Below are 26,704 nucleotides of genomic sequence, written 5' to 3'. Positions count from 1 at the left end.
AAACAGCATATACATTTCAAATATTTAAAGGGCTCTTACAAGCATGAAATGGACTTTCTCTGTCTTTTCTACCGATATATATGCCAGGAGTGGTGGTGGTGTAGTAGTCTAAGCACATAACTGATAATCTGGTAATCAGAAGGACGCTGGTTCGAGCCCAATAGCACCACCATTGTGTCCTTGAGCAAGGCACTTAACTCCAGGTTGCTCCGGGGGGGATTGTCCCTGTAATAAGTGCACTGTAAGTCACTTTGGATGAAAGCGTCTGACTAATGCATAAATGTAAATGTAAATATATATAGCGAGCAGGATGGCCAATGGCTGATATAAATACAAATAAACTTAATACAATTTAACAACAGCAAATCAGATGTACACAAAATATCTAAAGTGAAACAAACACTTAGTGTATGGAATATTTCCATAAGCTTGAAATGAAAGAGCCTTGAAAACAGAAAGTGTTGACTATCCGATTTTAAACTGACACAAGTGAGATTTACATTTATGCATTTGGCAGACGCTTTTATCCAAAGCGACTTACAGTGCACTTATTACAGGGACAATCCCCCCCGGAGCAACCTGGAGTTAAGTGCCTTGCTCAAGGACACAATGGTGGTGGCTGTGGGGTTTGAACCAGTGTCCTTCTGATTACCAGATTATCAGTTATGTGCTTACGACAGCTTTATTGGAAGGGTTGAAAACTAAACAAACAAAACCAAAACAAAGGAAACACCCACAATGGGGAAACACAACAAAAACACAGAAAACATACAATGGGAAACTGGCAGGATAAACATAAAGAAACACAAAAACAAGCATCCATATATATCGACAATCGACGGGGGAATGGAGAAACAGCAGGGTTTAAATACACAGGAGACATGATGATGACAAACGATGATCAGGTGAGCACAATGACACAGGGCTGGCAGTGAAGAGGGCCGGGAATCATGGGAAGTGTAGTTTTTTACAAAGGGAATAGGAGTTTGAGACAAAGACTAGTGAAACACAGGGCAGACAACAAGGGAATCGTGACAAGTTTCTTGCCATTGTGTAAATAATCAATTTGTATTTAATAAAGTTTACACTGTCATTTCCGCACACAATGAATGAAAAATGTTTCTTACTAAGTGCTTTTGTCTTATTTTCTACTAAAAATATCTAAACATCCTTAAAACAAGAAGAAATGACTTAAAATGGCATAAGATATGAATTGTTGTTTTTCAGAGAAATGTAACAACTTTTGGTGGAATTTATGCTTAAATCAAGTAAAAACTATTTGCCAATGGAGGGAGAAAAATAAACTTGTTTTCTCTTTAAAGGGTGACTAAACCCTAAACCAACTTTTTTTAGTTAATGATCTGTAAGCATGGGGCTTTATTAGTACTGGTCATTGATTCAAGTAATTTTTTTGACGTTTGTGTATAAAGTGTTTTAATTCTACAATATATGGTGTAAAAACGTCTGAGTGCTGCCCTCTTCAGGTTGAACGGTGGCTACTGCAGTTGAATTTTCCTATTGGCTGTTGCGGTGCCGTGACGTAGCGGTGACAGCTGACGTAAGCAGGTTCCAGCTCACCACGCCAGATTCATGTACATGTCGTCTTGCGACCATGTGAGGAATAATAATAACATAGAGTCTGATAGCAGCTGTCAATTAATCCGTCACTGAGTCTCAGGTGCCCCCCCCCCTTTTATTCTCACCCCATTGGCGAAATGTTACTAAATTTTTTTCCATTTCTCTGAAAACAAGATTTACCACCTTTTTCCATTCCGCTTCTCAAGTCATATTTTCTTGGTTTAAGAATTATTTGATATTTTTACTGAAAAATAAGACAAAAAAAATAAATATATATATATATATATATATTTTTAACAGTGTTCCTTTAGTGGTCCATGGAAAAACGTATGTCCTATAGGTTTGGAACAACGTGAGGGGGTGTAAATTGGTTTAATTGATTCCTTTAATAGAAATGGTGACTGATTACAGCATTTAAGAACACACTTTTATAAATAGATATTAAAATACTGTATATTGAATCAGTCGATTAAAAAAAGGCCTGTGTCTCTCACCTTTTTCCTGTCTGTCCTCATGCATTTCCATATTGATATAGGCAAAGTCCCGCTCAAATCAAGATCAGCGATTCATTTAGATAAGATTCAACTTTGTTGTCATTGTGCAGAGTACAAGTACAGAGCAAATGAAATGCAGTTAGCATCAGAAGTGCAAGTAGCATATATATATATATATATATATATATGTACAGTGTATACACATCGATCAGCCACAACATTAAAACCACCTGCCTAATATTGTGTAGGCCCCCTCGTGCAGCCAAAACAGCACCAACCCGCATCTCATAATAACATTCAGACAATCGTGTGGCAGCAGTGCAGTGCATAAAATCATGCAGATACGGGTCAGGAGCTTCAGTTAATGTTCACATCAACCATCAGAATGGGGAAAAATGTGATCTCCGTGGCATGATTGTTGGTGCCAGACGGGCTGGTTTGAGTATTTCTGGGATTTTCACACACAACAGTCTCTAGAATTTACTCAGAATGGCACCAAAAGTTGTCAGTGTCCTCTATGTATTTTTCACGACATTCATAGCTATAAGCGCATTATTAATAGCTATAAGCGAAAACTTTAGGTGTCGACAACGTATTATAGCCTACTCCAACATCGAGTGCAAAGTGGGGAGTTGAAAAAAAACTTACGCACCGTATCTGCGGCTGCTCCCGGGTGGCGCTAGAATGGAAGGCCATCTCCATTTTGCAAAGATGACATATCACGGAATGTTTTCCTTTTAAATTAAATAATTCCCATACTTTAGAGGAACGAGTGCATGCCGCCTTGCACTTCTGATAGTCTGAGGAGCCACTCGTGTTGGCGCCGGCGCCGCCATCTTTGTTTTGGGTCTGACAATTCGACGCGCATATTTTGCGTCGACGTATTTTTTGCGTCAACGTCATCCCAGCCCTAGTGCTGGTGCATTGCCGTGGTGCTAGAATGGAAGGCCATCTCCATTTTGCAAAGACGACATATCACATAATTTTTTCCTTTTAAATTAAAGAATTCCCATACTTTAGATGAACGAGTGCATGCCGCCTTGCACTTCTGGTAGTCTGAGGAGCCACTCGTTTTGCTTCTACTCTCCGGCGCCGCCATCTTTGTTTTGGTCTGACGACTCGACGTGCATATTTTGCGTCGACGTATTTTTTGCGTTGACGTCATCGATTACGTCGACGCGTCGTCCCAGCCCTAGTTTGAACTGATAACGTCTATGGTAACTCAGATAACCACTCTGTACAATTGTGTTGAGAAGAATAGCGTGTCTGAATGCTGTTCTGAGATGCGGGTTGGCGCTGTTTTGGCTGCACGAGGGGGGTCCTACACAATATTAGGCAGGTGGTTTTAATGTTGTGGCTAATTGGTGTATATATACCCAGTAATAGTGCAAGAGGTAGAGACCAGATATGATGCATTGTACAGAGATGTGTAAATGGATGGTGACCATTAGAGTACATCATGTGTAATGATGAAATAGTGCATAAAGGGATTGAGTTTGAGGATGAGGTATAAAATGGTATTTAGCATTGTAGTGCAAATTACATGGAACAGATCTAAACAGTTAAATGCAAGACAGAAGATGCGTAGAATTCAAGTATTACAGGAAGTGTAATTACATCTCACTCAAACACAACCTCATATTGTAAACATGAGCACAGAGATGCACAGAATATATATATATATATATATATATATATATATATATATATATATATATATATATATATATATATACACATTTATCAAAGTTCTCCGTTTGGTGTCCAAAGCTTGTTTCGAGTTCTCAGGGGAACGCCGAACCCTTGATCACAAGTTTATTTCTGGAAAGACAATCCAAGACTATCCGAAACATCCTTGGGCTCTTTCATTGTGGTCTGATATTCAATACTTCTTCAAGTTTAGGCAAAATAAAAGAACACTGATGCCTGACATTCTTTGCTTAGACGAACTGTAATGAACAAATAATTAAAAATAAAGTAAAAGCAGAACTCTGAACGCATATGTAGGCTGACCCGTCACTTTGTATTTCTGTAACAATAAGACGATTGCATAATTGTACTTCATCAACGTCCGGGTCGTACTATATAATCCAATTGGGTGTACACTTGTACACTTGTCTTGTTTTTCGGTATAAATATGCTTTAAACATGCTACGTTTACTTGAGAAGAAAAATGGACCCCATTGGCATGTCGTGTTTAAGCCTAACCTTCACTAAATGTGGTTAGATTTATGCTTTAGATAGCATGTTCATTTGGTCTTGGAAGAATTTGATGAGAAATGTTCATAGCGAGCTCTCTGACGTTGGTGTGTTCTTAAATCTGAACAGATTTTGGGACACTGTTGAGATCTCTTCTGAAGCTCGTGAGGAGACACACGCAGGATTACTGGGGTCTCGTTTTTTCGGGAGAGAAGCAGGAGACTTTCCTTTTCCTATAGACACTACTGTTTTAACTCAATATGATCTTAATGTAACAATTTTCATCAAAATCTACGAAGACCGAATTATCTGAGCTGTTTTCTACATTCATTTTTATAGTTCTAAACTCTTTCAATACTTTATTGTGTCAATAACTGACTCATTTGTTTCTAATTTGTAGTTCTTCCAAGGAATTTTTAAATAAACCCAAAACAATGTTGTAAACAATTAATGAGCTCATTGCAAAAAAAAAAAAAAAAAAAAGTATTGTTTTCCAGTAAAAATATATAAACATCCTTCAAAATATACAAGCAAATTACATAAAATATTATTCCCTTATAATGCAATTTTTTGGGCTGCCGTCCAAAACTTTCACACTCAAATTTAAATGCTCACCATTCACACACACACTGTTGACTAATTGCAAAACATTGGTCTCATTTTTAATAATGACAAATAATAATAAAAAAAACTCTAATATTAAAATAATATATGAAGTTCTTATAATCTTATAGTAAAGTTTTTTTTTTTGTACTTTTTGTTGTCCTAATTTTGTAAGCATGTAATTCTGGTTCTGTTCACTCGACCTCACTTTGAAAAGTCTCATTTTATTCCACTAGTTTCTAGCAATCACTAGAAACATTTATTTCTTCTCTGTCACATTCCATCAGAATATACAGATGTGAACTGTAGGTGGCGCTCTAACTCATGTTATCCCTCACAGATGTGCTCGTCCATAGACATTCAGTCTAATGTTCAGTTCAAGCACCACCCTCATTATATCATTGAATATCTCGGCCTCTGAGTGGACTACAAGCTCAATCTAAGTGTCTTTAGAAAGCTGAGATCCTCCCCTTTGCGTTTTGTATATTGATATTGTATTATCAATAGAAACATATTTTTCTTATGATTTGTTAACATGCTTTTCCTTCTGGACATCTAAGATTATTCAGCCAAGCAAGCTTACATACAAGTAAACAAAGAGCTAATCTAAGGTAAAAGCAGATATACATTTTTAGCCATTTGGAGCTTACTGCAGGAGTGATCGGTGCATAAATGTGATGTTTGTGTTTGATGATTTACAGAAATCATATTTCATTATGTGATCTTTCGAACTGTGGTATTAGGACAACAAAATAAACTACATGGTCACGTTCCTGAGAATGAGAGCTTTCATTTGATATGTGACTTGTCCATTTATGTAAAGGACTTTTATTTTCATACAAATATTTCTACCCCGTTGCCTCTAGGGGGCGCTAATTTTCAACGCAAATGTTTTCAGGCCTTATTTTGTTATTTTAAGTAACATAAATGCAGAATTGATTGTTAAAAGATGGTCTCTGAAAAGATCAAATTCTAAGCTTTCAAGTGACACTTCATATGCAGGACTTATGTATACGATGACGCCGGTGGGTCCATACAGTTTTAGGGGTTAAATCTTTTTTTTAGAGAAATATAACAAAATATTTTTAACTTCAAGCTTAAAACAAGAAATCTGTCCATTTTGAAATGAAAAATCTTTTCTTCTTTTTTTTTTTTACTTATTTTTTACCTCTTTTTTAAGTTTAAAACCTCATTCAATTTGGTTAGATTTCTCAGTAAAAAAAAAAATATATATATATATATATATATATATATATATATATATATTGCAGTTAATGAGCACCTATTCGTAATGTAATTTTACATATCTTTACATTTACACATTTATTCATTTGCATATGCTTTTATTATTTGACTTACATTGCATTCAAGCCATACTACAGTCCAAAAATGTCCATCATTTTAACGGTAAAAAATTTAAAAAATGCTACAGTAAAAAAAAACTTTAATTGATTATGTTAAGGTAGATACCTTAACATATATGGTAAAAAAATATATATATATATATTTAATATACAATACATGTAATTTTACGGTTAAATATAAAAAAAATTAAAAAATGTATATCGTACTTTTTATAGTATTGTTAAAACTAGAGGGATAAAAAGAATAGGTCATTCCCAGAATTCCTGCGTGACCCTTCACATATCATTGTAGTTTATGGAAATTATTTGTTACATCAGTTATGTACATTGGGCAGTTCTGTGTTATATTTGATGTAGTTTAGTTATTGTTTATTGCATTATTTTAGTGTCACATGTTACCCTGATGGTATTTTGTGTTTATGTCTATACATGTGTATTATTGCTCCTGAAAGGGTCACTCTTGAACTTTAAGTCATCATGTGGACTTTTGTAAGTACTACGATGATTAACAAACCATTTTAAAGTGAAGAGCAGACTTTAATAGTTCCAGAAGGATAGTATATCAAGTTTATTATATTTAATAATATAAATGGTAGTAAACCGTAAAATGTACAGGCATCAAATTGACATCCCGTTCACTGTATTTTTTACAGTACATTTCTAACAGCTGCTGGTATTGCTATAACGACCCCTCGTTTATGTCTGAGAGGGATGCAGATACAAATACGGAGGAAGAAAGCACGTATAGAGTGTCCGCTGCCGTCGGCACGCTCTGACAGGCTACATTCATCTCCTCCAGGGCTTTTAGTGAGGTTTTGGGGAAGAACAGAGAATTCTTCACACGCTTAAAAGGCTTACCTGCCCGAGAGCAATGTGTGTTTGAAACGAGGAAGGGCAGGAGAGGTTGAACTCTGCTAATATTTCTCTGAAACTGGCGACAACCTCCTTTCACGTGAACGCAATGAATCACCTAGATGACTCAAGCCGCGCAAGGAAAAGGTGTGTGGGCGAGCGAGTGAGCGCTTACTTCTGTCAGCACCTTTAAACGCATGCAAATATCTTCACTGTGTGCACACTCAATAAACACTTAAGCCCACAGATATTCTCCATTTTTACCTTTCAAAGCAACGTGATCTTATTTAGATAAAATGAGCTTCACAAGACAAATACAGGAAACAGTCTCACCCTCATCCTATTCCAAACCTGTGGGACTTTCTTTCTTCCGTGGATCACAGAATGAGGCATTTTGAATAGTCTCTGAGCTGCTCATTTGCATTTAATCACAGCATAAAACCTAAATTAATAGTAAGATTTACTTAATTTTATTTAGCAAGTTCATGTTTAAACTACCTTATTCGGTGTAAAAATACTACTATATTTACTTCATCCCAAAATATATATTTTTTCAGTGTGAGCGCGACTATCGAGCTCCAAAAGTGACGCTACGATATACTTTTATACAGTGTTTCCCAAACTGGGGTATGTGTATCCCTGGGGGTACGTGAGGTGACAATGGGGGTACGTGAATAACATTCTGAGATTTACCGTTGTTTTGATTTCATCACTGTCTAAAACAGGGCTGGACTGGGAAGATAAATCAGCCTGGGATTTTACATGGCAACTGGCCCAAAACTTGTTGAGCTAGAGGGGGGGGGGGGTTGTCGGTGTCCTTTTCTGCATATGTGTTGTTGTCCGCCGGCTCATTTTAGCTTATCGCGGCCCATTCGGCACATTTCACGGCCGACCCTCCGGCCCGCTCGGTTCTCCCGATGCCCTGTTCGGCCCCAAGGTGCGCCGGTCCACCGGGAAAATGCCCAGTATGCCAGATTACCAGTCCAGTCCTGGTCTAAAATGCATTTCTCACTGGCAAAAATATTTGCGTGTGCCCTCTAGTGTAGAAACACCAAATAGGTTTTGTCATAACACAACCATTGGGTCAGATAAATATGCAATGAAACAATCCAATCTTTTGCGGTTAAGAAAATGCATCTACTCATGCATCGTGCGTCACAAAAGTATCTTTTTTCGCCAGCCCAGCACGCTGCTAGGTGGCGTAGCTTAGCGATATTAAATAAAATACTTCGCTGTTTTACCACACTCGCACATGTCAGCAATCCACAATTTTAGTTGAGTTTTTAGGTTTTGTAAAAATGTGATTTGTATTTAAGGTTAGATGCATAGGGATGGTATAAGTTCATAAGCGTTGATGACAGGTGTCAGACATTCAGAGCCACCAAATAATTTTCACTCACATTTGATCGCATGCTAGAAACTGTTGCTGCATGATGTTTTTTTCAGCAAATGAGCTCAACCTTGCTAACAGTGTCAAATGTGACATAAAAAAGCACCTTGAGCTGACCGCGCAATTGCACAGACTATGCTAACCCGCTATGCTCGAAGTCGGCCGACAATGCCGTACCTGCAATGTAAAAGCTCGTTTTTATCAATTGCGAGCCTTGGCACAAATTAAGTTTTTCTCTCTTTTCACATTTACATTTATGCATTTGGCAGATGCTTTTATCCAAAGCGACTTACAGTGCACTTATTACGGAGCAACCTGGAGTTAAGTGATTTGCTCAAGGACACAATGGGGATCAAACCAGCAACCTTCTGATTACCAGTTATGCGCTTTAGCCCACTACGCCACCACCACTCCATTTGAGAACTTTGAAAGGTTGATTAATGCTTTCATTTCCACTAGGCTTGATTACCGCAACTCTCTATAACTGGGAATTAGCCATTCTTCTTTAGGTCGCCTTCAGATGGTTCAAAACGCGACTGCTGGAGTTTTAACAGGGGCTCGAAAGCGGGAACATAATACCCCTATTTTACGGTCTTTGCATTGGTTTTAAAGTGCTCATATTGGTTTTTAAGACTAGAAATGATTTAACACCATATCTCTCTGACCTGTTGATAGATCACCGCCCATTGAGAGCTCTCAGGTCCAATCAAAAGCCTTTTAGTCGTTCCAAATCAAAGTTAATGTCTAGGGGCGATCGAGCATTCGCCGTAGCAGCTCCCAAACTTTGGAACAGCCCCCACACTACCTATTTTTAAATCTAAGTGCATAATTTGCACTTATATCATATCTAGCATTCCCATCTCAATCGGTAAGCCATTTATTCAATATGCATATGATTAATATCCATCCATCCATCCATCTTCAACCGCTTATCCGAAGGCGGGTCGCGGGGGCAGCTGCTCCAGCAGGGGGCCCCAAACTTCCCTATCCCGAGCCACATTAACCAGCTCTGACTGGGGGACCCCGAGGCGTTCCCAGACCAGTGTGGAGATGTAATCTCTCCAGCTAATCCTGGGTCTTCCCCGAGGCCTCCTCCCAGCTGGACGTGCCTGAAACACCTCCCTAGGGAGGCAGCCAGGGGGCATCCTTACCAGATGCCCAAACCACCTCAACTGGCTCCTTTCGACGCAAAGGAGCAGCGGCTCTACTCCGAGCTCCTCACGGATGACTGAGCTCCTCACCCTATCTCTAAGGGAGAAGCCCGCCACCCTTCTGAGGCAACCCATTTCGGCCGCTTGTACTCGTGACCTAGTTCTTTCGGTCATGACCCAGCCTTCATGACCATAGGTGAGGGCAGGAACGAAAATTGACCGGTAGATCGAGAGCTTTGGCTTCCAGCTCAGCTCTCTTTTCGTGAAAATGGCGCGATACAGCGAGTGCAATACCGCCCCCGCTGCCCCGATTCTCCGGCCAACCTCCCGCTCCATTGTCCCCTCACTCGTGAACAAGACCCCGAGGTACTTGAACTCCTTCACTTGGGGCAATACCTCCTTCCCTTATGACTAATATAACATGTACAAAACATATTACATGTTTAATATAAGAGAGTTGTTTTACAAAGATAATTGTGATTCAAATGACCTTGTGTGAATGTTATCTATATCTTACAGAGGGGGTACGTGAACCGATGTTGAGTATTTGAAGGGGTGTGCCACTGTAAAAGTTTGAGAACCACTGCAATAAAAATATAGACATAAAAATACAAAACTCGTGTGATATAGTCCATTTGAATTAGATTGAATTATTTGAGCATGAACTTGAGCATGTCATAATGCATTTCATCTTCTACCTTTTGAGACTTTGTGTTGGGATTTCACCTTTGATAGGTGACCCCCAAAATGAACATGTGGGCACTTCTGATCATCACCACATTCGTCTGTTCTGCTAGTATTTAAGATGACCCCTTTCTGTGTTCGGTAGATATTTATTTACAGACCGTTTCTGAAAATGATGATCCCATTTGGCCTGTTTTTTTCAGTGAAATAGAATCCTTCCTCGAATCAATTCTTCAGAGGCTCTGAAATACTCAATAGCCCGGCTATTGATGTGCGCCACAGAGAACAGCCAGACGTTCAATGGCCAAACCTATCCAAACTGACCAGAGAGAGAGAGAGAAAATTAACTCTGTGGTTTGGTGATCGTCATCTCTTCTAAAACAACGGAATCTACTGGCCACTCCGACGCTTGTAGTCGGGGTTCTTACGAGCAGGAACAATTTAGTGGTTACAATTTGGAAGATTTACAATACCGGAGTCTCCGGGCATGAGGAGTTTCATACAGTACATTATGTATGGATTAAAATATTCTTGGAGTAGACTTCATCCTCATATTTAGCTTCTGAAGAGAGCCTAAAACTTTGGTTTGAATGTGACTTACCACTAGACCATACAAAACCAACTTTCAAAAACCTTTTTATTGCAAAAACGCTCCACATCACAAGCAAGCAATATCGAAAACCATGCCAAGAGCCACTGTACATGTCAAAATACAACCTAGCCACCAAAACTTGTCAGTTTCTCTTGCTTTTACAAAGAAATAGTTTGCCCAAAAATAACAATTCTGTAATAATTTACTCACCCTCATGTTGTTTCAAACCCGTATGACCTGTATGAGATATGCAGAATGTTAGTCATACAATGAAACTGAATGGTGAATGAGTAATCAACACAATCTCCTTTTGTGTTCCACGGAAGAATGTAGTAACATGCTAACAACCACTCAAAACACCTCCAAAACCGCAGGCAAGTGGACGTGTTTGTTTGATCGATACTCTGTTTCTGCTGTTTATTTAGACAGACATACAATTTAGGTTTGCGGCTCTTGAGCGCGGCCACACGCAGAGAAAACATTACCTTACTTTCATGGCCGTGCACTAAAGTGCTAATCAGACTCATTTTACGCGCGTAGGGAAAAAGTGTATTTTTCCAGGACAGATGGCTAAAAACCCGGACGTTTCAGGAAAATCCAGGATGGGTGGCAACCCTAGAACTACAGATATTTTACCTGTGGTTAGAAGCATTGTTAGTAGTTTGCTGTGTGAACATAATTTTGCATCGTGGAGGCTTCTATATCTTTCATTCTGTCAAGACTCTGACCACGTTTACATGCATTTAAGAAAACTAATTATTCCGGGGTTTTGCAGAAAGCGGCATTCTGAAATATCATGTAAACACGAGTTTAAGGGATTATGTTAATGCAAAAGTGGCATTAATATGTTTCTGAACAGTGAGCATGTGCATATGCTCAAATGCATCAGGGGAACATCGTCTGATGTAAACGGAAAACCCACTATTGTAACGCAACGTTGACCACTTTCGTATCTATAGCAGCTTCCTTGCATTAAACAGCTTTCTGGGGTACGTGTAAACAAGCTATTATAATTTTATATTTGCATAAGATCTTACTCCACCCCATAAGCAACATCATTAAGGACAGTTCGACCAATGTGGTTTGAAGGATGGATGTGCGGCATAGCTACTATGGTTTCGGACATGCTAGTTCATTTCTTCAATGATGGTTAAGCAGTGCGTTATGTCGTTGTATGGGAAATGCACTCCAGAACGCCTCAGAAACTGCAGAGTAGCATGTTAACAACCACTCAGAACACCTGAGAAACTGCAGAGTAGCATGCTAACAACCACTCAGAACGCCTCAGAAACTGCAGAGTAGCATGCTAACAACCACTCAGAACACCCGAGAATCTGCAGAGTAACATGCTAACAACCACTCAGAACACCTGAGAAACTGCAGAGAAACAAGCTAACAACAACTCAGAAAAGAGAAACATGCTAACAAACAATCAGAACCACTCAGAACAGAGAAACATGCTAACAACCGCTCAGAACAGAGAAACATGCTAACAACCAGTCAGAACAACTGAGAAACTGCAGGGAAACATGCTAATAATTTCTCAAAACAGATAAACATGCTATCAACTACTCAGAACAGAGAAACATGCTAACAACCACTCAGAATGCCTCAGATACTGCTGAGAAACATGCTAACAACCAATCAGAACCACTCAGAAAAGAGAAACATGCTAACAACCAGTCAGAACACATCAGAAACTGCAGGATAACATGCTAATAACTTCTCAAAACAGAGAAATATGCTAACAACCACTCAGAACAGAGAAACATGATAACAACCACCCAGAATGCCTCAGAAATGGCTGAGAAACACGCTAACAACCACTCAGAATGCCTCAGAAATGGCTGAGAAACATGCTAACAACCACTCAGAATGCCTCAGAAATTGCTGAGAAACATGCTAACAACAAATCAGAACCACTCAGAATAGAGAAATATGCTAACTTCTCAAAACAGAGAAACATGCTAACAACCAGTCAGAACACATCAGAAACTGCAGGGTAACATGCTAACAACCTCTCAGAATTGTGGTGAGAAGAATATAATGTCAGAATGCTATTCTGAGATGCGGGTTGGTGCTGTTTTGGCACCACGAGGGGGGTCTACACAACATTAGGCAGGTGGTTTGAATTTTGTGGCTGATTGGTGTATGTACAGTGTACAGTAAGTACACTGACAAAAATCCTGTCATTTCCCTTTTTCTCCATGTATAGGCCTAATAGCATTAGACCAGTGTTTCCCAAGCTTTTTCTGCCACAGCACACTTTTTACGACTACTTCATGACCACTATCCCACATCGGCTAACCATCGTCAATATTTTTCCTTTTCAAGAACTTGTCCATGTTTTCTATCCATCTTAATAGCGTGTTTACTTGTAATGTTTGAAATTTGGCTATGCAAAAAACCCCCCAAAAAAAACAAGTCACATAGGCCGGCTACGCTGTGTGTGGTCACAGGTGGCAAGAGCACTAAATGAGTCCTGAAAAAACAACAAATTTGCTTTTTTTCTAATTTGTAGATTTGTTCTTGCAATGCCACAACAAATCACAGGGATGCAACTCATGAGGGGTGAAAAAGGTAAGACAATTCCAGCTATTTTAGACACATTTATTAAAGTTAACAAATGTGCAGAATTAGCAGCAAAATAAAGAGTATTTTGGTGAGGCTTCTGTTTCACAAATGTGTTAAATTTTATGAACTGATTTGTTCAGTGACCCCTTCTGAAAACGTCACTATGAGCATCTTATTTGCTACGAGTGAGTCAGTGAATCATTTTGAGTCATTCATGACCGAAATCTACCAAGAGACTTTATAGTGTTTTTTTGGATTAAAAGAACAAAGCAGATCTACAGATTTTCTTTGGATCTTATTCTTCATCCAAAAAGAGGACAATAATAGTCACTTCATAGACTTCAATGTATTCTGCAGCGCTGATGCGAGTCATGTGATTACCCTTAATGCGTATAAATATCACTCACTTTTGCACATTAATCGTTGTGCTTCACAATCAAAAAAGTGAACGATTATTGTTTCAAAACGGCAAATTTATACGGCACACCTGACAATCTTTCACGGCCGCGGCACAGTAGTTGGGAAACACTGCATTAGACTATAGTAATACCAGGCAAAATCTAATAAAAGTAGTTCAAAAATATGCCAAAATGAAAAATTCACGACTCCTTATTTTGTATTTGGACTGCAGCAAACAAAACCGTAAGCAAAGTTCAAAGATCCACCAAGAAGTGTAAAACTTCACACAAACTGTGATGTGTTTTGTGGAGGCCAGAGAAATGAACGTTTACAGAGCACTTGGAGTCATGTCGCAGCCTGACCACATTTTAACAGCGACAAAACACTTAAATGAGAGGAAATTTATAAATGACAGCGTAAAAGAGCAGTGCACCCTGCAACCCACTTAGGAATGTCACTTGACACAAAAGCCATGAAAATGTAAATGTTTGCCCAGTTGTAGCTCATTTCCACTGCATAAATACAAAGGAATGAGAGAGATAGAGAGAGATAGAGAGAGAGAGAGAGACTGAGGAAATAGAACTGTTGTGAAATGGTCTTTAATGTGTTGCTAAGATGGTCAGGTTTTTCACAATTTCATTTATACAGTGTTTGCTAGCATAAGCATCACCACAATGCTCATATTTAGGGTTGATTTAAACAATCATCTAACCTTGAGTATTAAAATCAGCACTTAAATGTTGCTGTTTGTGCTATAGATATAAATAATACCTCAACTGCAGAGTAACAAAAAACAACTCAAAACACCTGAGAAACTGCAGAGTAACATGCTAACAACCACTCAGAACACCTGAGAATATTCAGAGTAACATGCTAACAACCACTAAAAACACCTGAGAATATTCAGAGTAACATGCTAACAACCACTAAAAACACCTGAGAATATTCAGAGTAACATGCTAACAACCACTCAGAACACCTGAGAAACTGCAGAGTAACATGCTAACAACCAATCAGAACACCTGAGAAACTGCAGAGTAACATGCTAACAACCACTCAAAACACCTGAGAATATTCAGAGTAACATGCTATCAACCACTCAGAACACCTGAGAATCTGCAGAGTAACATGCTAACAACCACTCAAAACACCTGAGAATATTCAGAGTAACATGCTAACAACCACTCAGAACACCTGAGAATCTGCAGAGTAACATGCTAACAACCACTCAGAACACCTGAGAAACTGCAGAGTAACATGCTAACAACCACTCAGAACACCTGAGAAACTGCAGAGTAACATGCTAACAACCACTCAGAACACCTGAGAATACTGCAGAGTAACATGCTAACAACCACTCAGAACACCTGAGAATACTGCAGAGTAACATGCTATCAACCACTCAGAACACCTGAGAAACTGCAGAGTAACATGCTAACAACCACTCAGAACACCTGAGAAACTGCAGAGTAACATGCTAACAACCACTCAGAACACCTGAGAAACTGCAGAGTAACATGCTAACAACCACTCAGAACACCTGAGAAACTGCAGAGTAACATGCTAACAACCACTCAGAACACCTGAGAAACTGCAGAGTAACATGCTAACAACCACTCAGAACACCTGAGAATACTGCAGAGTAACATGCTATCAACCACTCAGAACACCTGAGAAACTGCAGAGTAACATGCTAACAACCACTCAGAACACCTGAGAATACTGCAGAGTAACATGCTAACAACCACTCAAAACACCTGAGAATATTCAGAGTAACATGCTATCAACCACTCAGAACACCTGAGAAACTGCAGAGTAACATGCTAACAACCAATCAGAACACCTGAGAAACTGCAGAGTAACACGCTAACAACCACTAAAAACACCTGAGAATATTCAGAGTAACATGCTAACAACCACTCAAGACACCTGAGAATATTCAGAGTAACATGCTATCAACCACTCAGAACACCTGAGAAACTGCAGAGTAACATGCTAACAACCAATCAGAACACCTGAGAAACTGCAGAGTAACACGCTAACAACCACTCAGAACACCTGAGAAACTGCAGAGTAACATGCTAACAACCACTCAGAACACCTGAGAAACTGCAGAGTAACATGCTAACAACCACTCAGAACACCTGAGAAACTGCAGAGTAACATGCTAACAACATGCTAAAAAATGTGATCAGAATCTGCAGAGTAACATGCTAACAACCACTCAGAACACCTGAGAATCTGCAGAGTAACATGCTAACAACATGCTAAAAAATGTGATCAGAATCTGCAGAGTAACATGCTAACAACCACTCAGAACACCTGAGAATCTGCAGAGTAACATGCTAACAACCACTCAGAACACCTGAGAATCTGCAGAGTAACATGCTAACAACCACTCAGAACACCTGAGAATCTTCAGAGTAACATGCTAACAACCAATCAGAACACCCGAGAATCTGCAGAGTAACATGCTAACAACCACTCAGAACACCCGAGAATCTGCAGAGTAACATTCTAACAACCACTCAGAACACCCGAGAATCTGCAGAGTAACATTCTAACAACCACTCAGAACACCTGAGAAACTGCAGAGTAACACGCTAACAACCACTCAGAACACCTGAGAAACTGCAGAGTAACATGCTAACAACCACTCAGAACACCTGAGAAACTGCAGAGTAACATGCTAACAACCACTCAGAACACCTGAGAAACTGCAGAGTAACATGCTAACAACATGCTAAAAAATGTGATCAGAATCTGCAGAGTAACATGCTAACAACCACTCAGAACACCTGAGAATCTGCAGAGTAACATGCTAACAACATGCTAAAAATGTGATCAGAATCTGCAGAGTAACATGCTAACAACCACTCAGAACACCTGAGAATCTGCAGAGTAACATGCTAACAACCACTCAGAACACCTGAGAATCTGCAGAGTAACATGCTAACAACCATCAGAACACCTGAGAATCTTCAGAGTAACATGCTAACAACCAATCAGAACACCCGAGAATCTGCAGAGTAACATGCTAACAACCACTCAGAACACCCGAGAATCTGCAGAGTAACATTCTAACAACCACTCAGAACACCCGAGAATCTGCAGAGTAACATTCTAACAACCACTCAGAACACCCGAGAATCTGCAGAGTAACATGCTAACAACATGCTAAAAAATGTGATCAGAATCTGCAGAGTAACATGCTAACAACCACTCAGAACACCTGAGAAACTGCAGAGTAACATGCTAACAACATGCTAAAAAATGTGATCAGAATCTGCAGAGTAACATGCTAACAACCACTCAGAACACCTGAGAATCTGCAGAGTAACATGCTAACAACCACTCAGAACACCTGAGAATCTGCAGAGTAACATTCTAACAACCACTCAGAACACCCGAGAATCTGCAGAGTAACATGCTAACAACCACTCAGAACACCCGAGAATCTGCAGAGTAACATGCTAACAACCACTCAGAACACCCGAGAATCTGCAGAGTAACATGCTAACAACCACTCAGAACACCCGAGAATCTGCAGAGTAACATGCTAACAACCACTCAGAACACCCGAGAATCTGCAGAGTAACGTGCTAACAACTACTCAGAACACCCGAGAATCTGCAGAGTAACATGCTAACAACCACACAGAACACCCGAGAATCTGCAGAGTAACATGCTAACAACCACTCAGAACACCCGAGAATCTGCAGAGTAACATGCTAACAACCACTCAGAACACCCGAGAATCTTCAGAGTAACATGCTAACAACCACTAAGAACACCCGAGAAACTGCAGGGAAACATGCTAATAATTTCTCAAAACAGAGAAACATGCTATCAACTACTCAGAACAGAGAAACATGCTAACAACCACTCAGAATGCCTCAGATACTGCTGAGAAACATGCTAACAACCAGTCAGAACACATCAGAAACTGCAGGATAACATGCTAATAACTTCTCAAAACAGAGAAATATGCTAACAACCACTCAGAACAGAGAAACATGATAACAACCACCCAGAATGCCTCAGAAATGGCTGAGAAACATGCTAACAACCAGTCAGAACACATCAGAAACTGCAGGATAACATGCTAATAACTTCTCAAAACAGAGAAATATGCTAACAACCACTCAGAACAGAGAAACATGATAACAACCACCCAGAATGCCTCAGAAATGGCTGAGAAACATGCTAATAATTTCTCAAAACAGAGAAACATGCTATCAACTACTCAGAACAGAGAAACATGCTAACAACCACTCAGAATGCCCGAGAATCTGCAGAGTAACATGCTAACAACCACTCAGAACACCCGAGAATCTGCAGAGTAACGTGCTAACAACCACTCAGAACACCCGAGAATCTGCAGAGTAACATGCTAACAACCACACAGAACACCCGAGAATCTGCAGAGTAACATGCTAACAACCACTCAGAACACCCGAGAATCTGCAGAGTAACATGCTAACAACCACTCAGAACACCCGAGAATCTTCAGAGTAACATGCTAACAACCACTAAGAACACCCGAGAAACTGCAGGGAAACATGCTAACAACCACTCAGAACACCCGAGAATCTGCAGAGTAACATGCTAACAACCACTCAGAACACCCGAGAATCTGCAGAGTAACATGCTAACAACCACTCAGAACACCCGAGAATCTGCAGAGTAACATGCTAACAACCACTCAGAACACCCGAGAATCTGCAGAGTAACATGCTAACAACCACTCAGAACACCCGAGAATCTGCAGAGTAACATGCTAACAACCACTCAGAACACCCGAGAATCTGCAGAGTAACATGCTAACAACCACTCAGAACACCTGAGAATCTGCAGAGTAACATGCTAACAACCACTCAGAACACCCGAGAATCTGCAGAGTAACATGCTAACACCCACTTAGAACACCTGAGAAACTGCAGAGTAACATGCTAACAACCACTCAGAACACCCGAGAATCTGCAGAGTAACATTCTAACAACCACTCAGAACACCTGAGAATCTTCAGAATAACATGCTAACAACAAATCAGAACACCTGAGAATCTGCAGAGTAACATGCTAACAACCACTCAGAACACCTGAGAATCTGCAGAGTAACATGCTAACAACCACTCAGAACACCCGAGAATCTGCAGAGTAACATGCTAACACCCACTCAGAACACCTGAGAAATTGCAGAGTAACATGCTAACAACCACTCAGAACACCCGAGAATCTGCAGAGTAACATTCTAACAACCACTCAGAACACCTGAGAATCTGCAGAGTAACATTCTAACAACCACTCAGAACACCCGAGAATCTGCAGAGTAACATGCTAACACCCACTCAGAACACCTGAGAAACTGCAGAGTAACATGCTAACAACCATCAGAACACCTGAGAAACTGCAGAGTAACATGCTAACAACCACTCAGAACACCCGAGAATCTGCAGAGTAACATGCTAACAACCAATCAGAACACCCGAGAAACTGCAGAGTAACATGCTAACAGCCACTCAGAGAAACATGCTAACAACCACTCAGAACACCCGATAGGCTAATCTGCTGAGAAACACGCTAACAACCACTCAGAACAGAATAACATGCTAACAACCACTAAGAATGCCTTTATTTATGTATAGAGCACATTTAAAAACTACAGAAGTTGACCCAGAGTGCTTTACTGATCAAACAAACAAAATGACAGAGTGATATAAAAACAGATTGATTTAAAGTTAAATATAAATCATAAAATAAATAAAAACATTTAAATACAACATCATGCATTGATCCATTTCAAACTATTCAATGATTCAACAAGAGCGTAGAAGGAGTGAGACCATATAGTGCTTTATAGACAATAATCTGAATTTTAAAATCGACCCTGAGTTTCACAGGAAGCCGGTGCAGAGATGCTAAAACAGGGGAAATGTGATCCCTCTTTCTTGACCCTGTCAATGTACAATGAGTTACAATAGTCTAACCTTGATGTAATGAGTGAGTGGATCACAATTTCCAAGTCTTTATGGGAAAGAAAATGTTTTACTTTAGTGATAGATCTCAGGTGGAAAAAGCTCCCCTTGACAACAGCACTGATCTACTTATTGAATAGCAACGAGGAGTCTAAAATAACTCGAAGACTCTTCACATGATCTTGTCCATTCGACGAAAGAGGACCTAACTGGGCAACCAGGCCAGGTAAGCAGGACATGGAGGAACCTAAAATCAGAAATATGGTTGCCAGCCAATGTTTAATATCTTTGAAGCAATTTAGGGCCTTTTCAGTCAAACAATTCTTGTCTACACTCACTGGGATATAAAATTGGGAATCATCATCATAACAGTGATACGATATGTTGTACTTCTGAAAAGTAGAGCTCATAGGAAGCATATACAGTGAAAATAACAAGGGTCCTAAGATTGTTTTAATTTTGGTTGGTTTGCATTATTGGAGATCAATGTAAAGTAATTTAGCTTTCACTTCCTTTACAGCTCTCTGCAAAAGTTAGTTGAACACTCCTTTAAAATGTCATAAAGACCTGAAGCTTGTCTCTTTTCCACTTGCACTCAGCTTTTCTGCACTGTCGTCAGCGTGCCGGTGACGTCATTTAAACAAGACTGTGAAACACCCTTAATTCTCCTTGGCTTGAGCGGAGCAACATTATCAAGTGTAAAGTACATGATTCAACCAATGATTCAGTGTCAAGTCCCGCTAAGCCATCATCTGTGAAATGCGTCAGATAAAATTCAGAAAAAAGACTGGCAGTAGACGAGTGAATGGACCGGGAGTGACGTAAGGGCTGAGAAAAAGTAGGGAGAGGACAAATAGAGACAGACTCAAACATTATTGAATAATGGTCAAAAATGCCTAAATTTAAGAACTCTAACTCGGATACAAAATGACCATAATATACCACAAGATCTAATGTATGACCCATATTGTGAGTAGGACCAGTGATATGTCATACAAAATGTAAAGACTCGGTGAGGCAGATAAATTCTTTTACCAGAGATTTTGATGGACAGCATACATTAATATTAAAATCCCCAAGAATCAGTAGTCTGTCACCATGAGACACCAGTCCAGAGAGAAAGTCCGAAAATTGTTGGATGAATTCCTTTTTAAATCTGGGAGGTCTGTGCACAAGTGCACATAAAGCTACACAGAACAGAGAAGCATGCTAACAACCTCTCAGAACACCTGAGAAACTGCAGATTAACATGCTAACAACCACTCAGAACCCAAATAAACTGCAGGGTAACATGCTAACAACCACTCAGAACAAATTAACATGCTAACAACCACTCAGAACCCAAAGAAACTGCAGGGTAACATGCTAACAACCACTCAGAACAGAGTAACATGCTAACAACCACTCAGAACATCAGAGAAACTGCAGAGAAAATGCAAACAACCACTCAGAACATAGACACATGCTAACACCACTCAGAACATAGAAACATGCAAACAACCACTCAGAATGCCACAGAAACTGCAGGGTAACATGCTAACAACCAATCAGAAAATACAAACGTGCTAACCACCACTCAGAACAGAGAAACATGCTAAGAACCAGTCAGAACACCTCAGAAACTGCAGGGTAACATGCTAACAACCTCTCAAAACAGAGAAACATGCTAACAACCACTCAGAACAGAGAAACATGCTAACAACCTCTCAAAAGAGAGAAACATGCTATCAACCACTCAGAACAGAGAAACATGCTAACAACCACTCAGAACACATCAGAAACTGCAGGGTAACATGCTAACAACCTCTCAAAACAGAGAAACATGCTAACAACCACTCAGAACACCTCAGAAACTGCAGGGTAACATGCTAACAACCTCTCAAAACAGAGAAACATGCTAACAACCACTCAGAACACCTCAGAAACTGCAGGGTAACATGCTAACAACTTCTCAAAACAGAGAAACATGCTAACAACCACTCAGAACACCTCAGAAACTGCAGGGTAACATGCTAACAACTTCTCAAAACAGAGAAACATGCTAACAACCACTCAGAACACCTCAGAAACTGCAGGGTAACATGCTAACAACTTCTCAAAACAGAGAAACATGCTAACAACCACTCAGAACACCTCAGAAACTGCAGGGTAACATGCTAACAACCTCTCAAAACAGAGAAACATGCTAACAACCACTCAGAACACCTCAGAAACTGCAGGGTAACATGCTAACAACCTCTCAAAACAGAGAAACATGCTAACAACCACTCAGAACACCTCAGAAACTGCAGGGTAACATGCTAACAACCACTCAGAAACTGCAGGGTAACATGCTAACAACTTCTCAAAACAGAGAAACATGCTAACAACCACTCAGAACACCTCCAGAAACTGCAGGGTAACATGCTAACAACTTCTCAAAACAGAGAAACATGCTAACAACCACTCAGAACACCTCAGAAACTGCAGGGTAACATGCTAACTACTTCTCAAAACAGAGAAACATGCTAACAACCACTCAGAACACCTCAGAAACTGCAGGGTAACATGCTAACAACTTCTCAAAACAGAGAAACATGCTAACAACCACTCAGAACACCTCAGAAACTGCAGGGTAACATGCTAACAACTTCTCAAAACAGAGAAACATGCTAACAACCACTCAGAACACCTCAGAAACTGCAGGGTAACATGCTAACAACTTCTCAAAACAGAGAAACATGCTAACAACCACTCAGAACACCTCAGAAACTGCAGGGTAACATGCTAACAACTTCTCAAAACAGAGAAACATGCTAACAACCACTCAGAACACCTCAGAAACTGCAGGGTAACATGCTAACAACCTCTCAAAACAGAGAAACATGCTAACAACCACTCAGAACACCTCAGAAACTGCAGGGTAACATGCTAACAACCTCTCAAAACAGAGAAACATGCTAACAACCACTCAGAACACCTCAGAAACTGCAGGGTAACATGCTAACAACCACTCAGAAACTGCAGGGTAACATGCTAACAACTTCTCAAAACAGAGAAACATGCTAACAACCACTCAGAACACCTCAGAAACTGCAGCGTAACATGCTAACAACTTCTCAAAACAGAGAAACATGCTAACAACCACTCAGAACACCTCAGAAACTGCAGGGTAACATGCTAACTACTTCTCAAAACAGAGAAACATGCTAACAACCACTCAGAACACCTCAGAAACTGCAGGGTAACATGCTAACAACTTCTCAAAACAGAGAAACATGCTAACAACCACTCAGAACACCTCCAGAAACTGCAGGGTAACATGCTAACAACTTCTCAAAACAGAGAAACATGCTAACAACCACTCAGAACACCTCAGAAACTGCAGGGTAACATGCTAACAACTTCTCAAAACAGAGAAACATGCTAACAACCACTCAGAACACCTCAGAAACTGCAGGGTAACATGCTAACAACTTCTCAAAACAGAGAAACATGCTAACAACCACTCAGAACACCTCAGAAACTGCAGGGTAACATGCCAACAACCTCTCAAAACAGAGAAACATGATAACAACCATTCCTACTGCTTCAGAAGCTTACAACCTTACAAAAAAATTTGAGTTCTGACAAACTTGCTGCAAATTTCCCATTCATTATTTTCACATGGAAATGAGGTTGCAATTCAAAGTTTGCATTGGCGACAATGAAGTGTTTGGCGCAACAGCTCATTTGCATGTGAAACTAATGAGTGCTGATTCTGCAGCAATTTTCCAACAAACTTACCAACAATACTTCACTTAACTCAGTGACGTCTTCTCAAGTTGTTACCTATATAAAGTGGTAAACAGCTGCCAATTGTACTCATGTTGATAGCGTAATCGAACCGTGGTTCGGACCCAAATAATATGATGTGAACAGAGACCTTTGGGGGCAGGGGGAGGGGGGAGGAAATAAACTCAGGTTTGTTCCAAGCAATCGAACCAAGTGTAAAAGCACCCTAAAGCCCTCTCAAATCAATCTACTCGAGGGCCTTCTTAAGAATGTGCCCGGGCAGCTATTTCCAAAAACACAAGCCGCAGAAAAGTACAACTCCTACCAACTTTAATGATAAAAGACCAAAATCACCAAAACGGTTGGTCAAGATTACAATGAAAGAACATATTTCAAATCAGCAGTAAAATCAGTCAACAATAGTATCATAATTTGTATTTCTTAAGCTCAGATCACAATTTCTCCCATTCATTTCCATACAAGTAATTCATCTCAGGTTAAATAGACTCTAATAATATACTAAAAACCACTCTGGCAAATGCAGAGCAATACACTAACAACCACTCACAACATTTTATAAGCTATTCCAAACATAGCCTGAGATATTAAGATGTTTTTGCAGCAAACTGTAGCTGATAGCATCTCAAAGCCAGAGAAATGTTTCTAACGTGGTATGTGTGCGGCCAATTTGTGATCAAAGTAACAGGGCTGAATTCGGCAAACACAGCAGGCCATCGGTTAGCCTAGTAAATCAATGCTACATCAGTCAAAACACCAATACAAAAACACTTTTGCAATCGGCTAAGGGTCAAACTTTTTTAAACAAAGTTATTTAAAGTGCACTTAAAACGAAATCACTTGAAGGCAACATTGGACTTTATACTGACAACATTTTGTTTACAAATGCCACAGTAGAATTACACTATTCATAGGCATATTTATCACCTCTGCAACCAAACTTTGTCCAGACATTTAATCTTAAACGTCACCACCCCCAAAACAAAGCAATCGTGCCAAAGATGCTTGCCAACGACTGACCTACTCGCAGCTCTTGCCCGAAGACTGTGCGTTCACCCAGCGCTGAACAGTTCCAGCGGCCATATCGGAACTGGTACTGGCATTCGTTGATGCCCAGCTGTGCCCCCTCTCCGATCACGATGATGGCATCAGGTCTACTCTGACAGATGGCACGCTGGCGGGGGGCGAGACCGGGGATCTTATTGCAGATGATGTTGGCACCGAGGGCCACCACAGAGGAAAGAGCCCTAGAAGACAGAAGAGAAACAAACTAGTAAAGTTTTTCAGATGACTCTGTAAACTGAACACATGACTTCACAGAGTATGGTGAACAGCTTATGATTTATCTCTTTAATATCTCAACTGATTCTCCTAGACAACAATAAGATTAAATGAAGAGCAAATAAAGAATTTCAGAAAATAAATTTGTCATTTCAGTTGTCACTGCCCTTCAAAAAAGATTGCACACTTCCTAGTATTGCCACTGTTTCTACTAAGATCTGAACATTACTGAGAATAGAATAGAATAGAGTACAATAATGGAAAAGAACAGACTAGAATGTGAATAGAATATAATTGTATAAACAGAATAGACCAACACATAACTGTAGAGTAATCTAGAACAGAACAGATTTAAATAAAACAGAATAAATAGAAAACAGAACAATATAATCGAATATGAATGGAATAGAATAGAATAACGAATAATTGGACAGAATAGAATGAAGAGAATTAAATACATCAGAATAAATAAAGCAATACATAACAATATAATTGAACAAGAATAGAATAAAATAATGGAAAATTATAGAAAATAACAGGATATAATGGAATAGAATATAATGTGAACATATTAAAATTTTATAAATATAACATAGTTAAATATAATAGAATTAATAAAATAGTACAGAACAATATAATTAAATATGAATGGAAAAGAATAGAGTAGAATAGAATAACATAAAGCAATGTAATAGAAATGAATAAGTGGATAGAATAGAATAGAGTAAACAAAATCAATCCAACAAAATAAATTAAAAAGTGCAGAACAGCACAACTGATCTTAAATAGAATAGAATAGTGGAAAATAAAAGAGAAGAATGGAATAGAATAGAATAAACAGAATTAAAATATAACAGAATAAATAGAATAGAACAGAACAATACAATTGAACATGAATAGAATAAAATAATGGAAGTGAATATAATAAAAGAATAGAAGATAAAAGAATAGAAAAGAACAATTGAAGATAACAGAATAGAATAGAATACAGAAAAAGAATGGAAAAGAATTGAATAATTGGACAGAATAGAATAAAGAGAATCAAATACAAGATAATAAATAAAACAATACATAACAATGTAATTGAACATGAATAGAATATAATAATGGAAAATTCTAGAAAATAATAGAATAACTGGATATAATGGAATATAATAAAATGTTAATGAATCGGGTGTGAACATATTAGAATTGTATAAACAGAACATAGTTAAATATAACAGAAAATAGTGTAATAGAAATTAATAATTGGACAGAATAAAATATAATAAAGTGAACAGAATTAATCCAACAGAATAAATAAAGAAGCACAGAACAGTACAACTGATCATAAATAGAACAGAATCATAGAAAATAAAAGAGAAGAATAGAATGGAATAGAATAGAATAAACATAAATAAAATATAACAGAATAAATAGAATAGAACAGAACAGAACAATACAAAGGAACATGAATAGAATAAAAATCATGGAAGTGAATAGAATAACAGAATAGAAAAGAACAATTCAAGATAATAGAATAGAATAACAGAATAGAATAGAATAATGGAGGATAATACAATAGAAAAACAGAAAAGAATGGAAAAGAATATAATAATAATGGGACAGAATAGAATGAAGAGAATTAAATACAAGAGAATAAATAAAACAATACATAACAATATAATTGAACATGAATGGAAAAGAATATAGCAGAATAAAATAACAGAAAATAATGTCATAGTATTGAATAATTGGACAGAATAGAATAGAGTAAACAGAATTAATCCAACAGAAAAAAACAAAAAAGTACAGA

General features: G+C 38.9%; 1 protein-coding gene and 1 long non-coding RNA gene across 3 annotated transcripts in view; both read right to left on the bottom strand.

The window, feature by feature from the left end:
• wnt7bb (wingless-type MMTV integration site family, member 7Bb) overlaps window positions 1–26,704 on the bottom strand; it is a 61,558-nt gene that overhangs the window by 19,649 nt on the left and 15,205 nt on the right. For both annotated transcript variants that reach the window (XM_052119606.1, XM_052119605.1), the window contains exon 2: window positions 24,649–24,875. In XM_052119606.1, coding sequence (XP_051975566.1) covers window positions 24,649–24,875 — 227 coding nt within the window. The remainder of the gene's footprint in view (window positions 1–24,648; window positions 24,876–26,704) is intronic.
• LOC127638202 (uncharacterized) lies at window positions 21,858–23,315 on the bottom strand. The gene is made up of 3 exons (XR_007969848.1): window positions 23,170–23,315; window positions 22,344–22,703; window positions 21,858–22,021 (listed from the first exon to the last, which is right to left on the bottom strand). It is a non-coding gene; the product is annotated as an uncharacterized LOC127638202 (long non-coding RNA).

This window comes from Xyrauchen texanus, chromosome 46, assembly GCF_025860055.1.
Source record: "Xyrauchen texanus isolate HMW12.3.18 chromosome 46, RBS_HiC_50CHRs, whole genome shotgun sequence".
In the NCBI taxonomy this organism is placed as follows: Eukaryota; Metazoa; Chordata; class Actinopteri; order Cypriniformes; family Catostomidae; genus Xyrauchen; species Xyrauchen texanus.
This window is presented reverse-complemented; position numbering and strand designations above follow the sequence as displayed.